The sequence below is a fragment of the Arachis hypogaea genome, chromosome 9 (assembly GCF_003086295.3).
Source record: "Arachis hypogaea cultivar Tifrunner chromosome 9, arahy.Tifrunner.gnm2.J5K5, whole genome shotgun sequence".
Lineage (NCBI taxonomy): Eukaryota > Viridiplantae > Streptophyta > Magnoliopsida > Fabales > Fabaceae > Arachis > Arachis hypogaea.
In genome coordinates this window covers 52,070,507-52,075,106 of record NC_092044.1, presented here as the reverse complement: position 1 = coordinate 52,075,106, position 4,600 = coordinate 52,070,507, and the positions used below count along the sequence as shown (strand labels likewise).

Sequence of the window (4,600 nt, the reverse complement as noted above, 5' to 3'; positions counted from 1 at the left end):
GTGAGGTGAGGAGGTGTTGAAAATGTCCATAATAATGTCCCGTACCATCACATACATTATAATCAACACTATATATTAAACAAACAAATAAATAAATATTAAAAAAAAATACTAGTTGTCCTTTCATTTTCAGTTTTTAATCAATGTTTTAATTTAAATAATATTATTTAATTAAATTTTAATTAAAACATATACCTATTTTATAGAAAAATTTATTGATAATTAAAATTAATTTAAATTTTAAATATTATAATTTTTCTAACTTCTTACCCCTTAATAAAGTAATTATTTTATCATTTTCTTTTTTTCATATACGTTTTTTACTTTCTCTCTTTCTCTCGTTCTTCGTAACAAATTTAATTCAAGATTGCTACTCTTCTGTGGTTAAATTTATTATTTCTTTTTTAATATTTTATTATTATTATACTTCTTTTCAAATTTATAAATTTTGTTCTAAATCCAAAAAGATTTCGTCATGTCTATTTAATATCATCCGATTAATTTATTATTGATTATTTTAGTTACTTTTTTTCATTTTTAATATTTTCACATTTTGAAGTACAAAACTAAAATTATATACGAGTGACTTAATCACTTAGTCTTCTAAATATTTAGTTTGTGAATTTGTTTATGAATGATTCACAATTAAAAAATTAATGACTATGCAAAAAAAAAATTGTTGTAGAAATAAAAATTAATTTTGAGGCCCGCTATACCAAAAGCGAGAAAAACTTCATCCCTTTCTTTCTTTCTTTTTTTTCGCCCCCGTATGGCGACATGGGGCGAAAAAAAGAAAGAGCTCCTATGCGCTTCATATTCGCCTGAAGTTCGCTCCCAGAAATATAGCCTCCCCTCCTTGCAAGGTGGTCCTTGCTGATTCACACGGGATTCCACGTGCCCCATGCTACTCAGGTCGATACCTCCCAAGGAAAATTCCGAATTGGATCTCAAATTGACGGGTTAGTGTGAGCTATCTTATTTGATAAAAACTCATCTAATATTTCTTATTTTTTATTATTAGTTAGATTTTTTTATTATTTATATATTTGAATATTAACGATTTTAAAATTATTAAAATATATGTTGATAAAAATTATTTTTTTCAATTATTAAGTTATATACAAAATATTTTTGAAACACATCCAAAATCACAAATCTAAAATTTAAATTTATACGTTAAAAAAAATTAAGTTTTTTATATCTTATTCGATAAAAATGCATCTAATATTTTTTATATTTTTTATTATTAGTTGAATTTTTTCATTACTCATTTAAAAATTAATGTTTTTAAAATTATTAAAATATATGTTCATAAAAATTGTTTTTCTTTTCAATTATAATACATGTAAAATTATTAAGTTATATATAAAATATTTTAAAAACATATCTAAAATTTTAAATTTTAAATTTAAATTTAAACGTTAAAAAAATAATTTTTCTATATCTCATTCGATAAAAACTATGTTGTATTGTCATGTATATTTACATTTCAGAGTTATTTGGGTCATTTCATGCGTCACTTCAAGATAAACAAAAACTTAAAACATAATAGTAGGCACTGGATTCGATAGTCCCAGAACATTTGGACCATTAAATGGTCCCATAACAAAACATGGTTTTTAAGTTTTTCAATAACTGCTAAATAGTCTGTTTTAATTTTAATTACAAATGAACCCTATATATTTTATTTAATTATAAAAACTATTTTTTATTTTATAAGTTATTATTTTATCATTCATCTATTATGTTTATTAATAATTAAAAACAAAAATAATAACGAATTAGATCTTTCATTGATCGTAATAACTTTTTGGCAATCCCAATGGATTAAAAGTTCATCTTTGATCCGTTACGTCCGTCGAAGATTTTAAAATCGTGTTTCTTAGAAAATCAATCGATTGGATTAACAAAACAATCGATTGAACTTTCAGGTTGTTGAACGTGGTTAGATTTAGAGAAAAGAATTTATTAGCACTAACATTTTAATGATGTTGAATAATGGTGCTGCATGGTAGAGATAAAATCCTTTCATCAATGAGGAATTAATAGAGGATGGAAGTGTAATTCACCAAAATGGTGTTCAATCCTATGATAACACTTTGGGTGCACTACAAATAATTACTTACTGAGTTCCATAACGATTTCCTAAAACCAATTATTGAGTGAAGTATCAAAATTACCCATGAAAAATAAAAATTCATCCCGTATACCAAAAAAGCTTTATTCAGAGGGCAAAATACCCATGTTGCAGACAAAAATGCCCACTTTTTAGAAAGATTTGACCCCTAAAAATAAGTCTTTTGGGTATATTGGATGAACATTAGTTCTTTCATGTGTAATTTTGTTCACCACATGATCTTCCATAGGTAATTTTCGTACTTTACTCCAATTATTTTATAAAATCCTTCACACCTTTCTTTATATTTCACATAACAACAGTATTTGGTGCTGAAGTATTGGTCATACAGAAGTAAAAAGTAAATCATCTAGAGGTCAATCCCTTTAGAACAAGGTAGGTTCTTCAGGGACCCTGTTCAGACAGCATACAGTTCTAATCCTTCACCTGGTAACATAACCCTTTAGGTTGTCTGTTTCTCTAAGACTGCAGCCATGCAAGTAATTAATAGCCAAAGTTTGTTAAGCGCATTATCTTGTTTGGTTTGTAGTCTTATTGAGTCGGGCTTGTACAGACAGCACTACTCTAGTACTAGACTTAAATAATTAGAGATTAATGCTTTATATTGCAACACGTTATCTAATATGATATTAAGAGTAATGGCTGCTGATGCTTCAGGCTTACTAATGGCCCAGCTACATCCCAAATTCTCATGATCTTTATACCTAGAGAATTTATTTAATTACCTTTCTTTAATTTCTCTATTATAAGAACTTTAAAGTAATGGTTAACTTTAATCATATCAAGGGTGCTTCTTCTGGAGGAGTTATCTTGCTTCCTGATGCAGAAACACAGACTTCTGGTGCAGAGGCAGCTGCATGTGGTCGCTTGTCTTCATTGTCCTCTGTTTCTGATAAAGGTAATATGAAGCCAAAGAAATATTGTACTTATGTTGTCCACTATCTTACATAGTTGCATGTGGATAATGGATATGATATTTTCCTGTGCTAATGGATATGATACAATCTATCTATTTTTAAAAATTTCGTTTTATTTTTAAAATCTGAAATCTGACTATTGTGTTTTATTTATTTATTTATTGAGGGTTCATGTTTTGTTACATTTTTATTTTATATTTTTTCTTGCATGTAGAGGAGGATGTCATGTGGTTCAATTCTTCGCTCTCCCACTTGATGAATTCTTCTATTATCTCTAAAAGAACCTATTACATCTTCATGAATGAAAGTTTAATATAGTAAAATGCCTATGAAATTTTGATAGTCAATTGTCAGAATCATAGACTAACTGAGGATATCAGGAATGTGCATCATAATAATTGGCAGCAATTATTTATTCTTCCTGATCATATTTTCTTTGACTTCATCAAGAGTCAAGGTAGTATCTAACTATATGAAAACATGATTTTCAACTACAGTTTACAGTGATCAGGGAATGCCGGCTTCTTTTCGAGTTCCTGCTGGGGCTGTTTTACCATATGGATCCATGGAATTGGAGCTAGAGAATAGTAACTGCACTGAAATATTTAGGTCGTTGTTGGAAAAGATAGAAACTGCAAAACTAGAGGGTGGTGAGCTTGATGAACTATGCCATCAACTGCAGCAATTGATTTCTTCCTTGAAGCCATCAAAAGATGTGATTGAAAGCATTGAGAGAATGTTTCCAAGCAATGCACGAATGATTGTTCGTTCCAGCGCCAACGTTGAAGACTTGGCTGGAATGTCAGCTGCTGGACTCTACGAATCAATACCCAATGTTAGTCCTTCCAATCCAACAGTTTTTGGATCTGCAGTTAGCCAAGTGTGGGCTTCGCTATACACACGGCGGGCAGTTTTGAGTCGCAGTGCTGCTTGTGTGCCATACAAGGAAGCTTCCATGGCAGTTTTAGTCCAAGAAATGCTAAACAAATTGATTGGAAATTCTAAATAATCGATTGAATTGTAAGAAATCTACATTTGAGTCATACTAATCGATTGATCTATATGAAAACCATATTGCCTTGCAATTTTCAATCGATTGTTTTGTGATAAATTGTAATCCAATCGATTGAGTTATAAGAGTTATAATTCAATCGATTGGTTTGATAATCCAATCGATTGGTTTTTAAGAAAACACAATTTTATGGTTCATCACGAACGTCATGGATCAAATATAATATTTGAATTGATTAGAATAGCAAAAAAAATTTATTAGGATCAATGGAAGATCTAATTTGCTTTTGTTTTTGTTTTTGATTGTTAATAAACATGATAGATTTATGATAAAATAATTATTTATAAAATAAAAAATAGTTTTTATAATTAAATAAAATATATGAGGTTAATTTATAATTAAAATTTAAAAAAAGATTATTTAGCAGTTATTAAAAAACTTAAAAAATATGTTTTGTTATGAGACCATTTAATGGTCCAAACGTTCTAGAACTATTGAATCCGGTGCCATAATAGTACTTTACTTACTGAACTT

The 4,600-nt window shown here is 28.6% G+C and overlaps 1 protein-coding gene across 2 annotated transcripts; it reads left to right on the top strand.

Annotated features, from left to right (window-relative positions):
* Positions 1-2,047: 2,047 nt before the first annotated feature.
* LOC112712979 (phosphoglucan, water dikinase, chloroplastic) lies at positions 2,048-4,146 on the top strand. Of its 2 annotated transcripts, XR_011865746.1 has the most exons (3): positions 2,048-2,512; positions 2,924-3,035; positions 3,552-4,146. XR_011865746.1 is itself a non-coding variant. In XM_025765803.3 (2 exons), exons 1-2 carry the CDS (start codon positions 2,900-2,902, stop codon positions 4,061-4,063), a joined length of 648 nt encoding a protein of 215 aa, XP_025621588.1. In that variant the 5' UTR covers positions 2,401-2,899; the 3' UTR covers positions 4,064-4,146. The 2 variants fall into 2 exon arrangements, 1 of the variants encoding a protein (XP_025621588.1); XM_025765803.3 differs by having other exon boundaries at positions 2,401-3,035.
* The last annotated feature ends 454 nt before the right edge of the window (positions 4,147-4,600 follow it).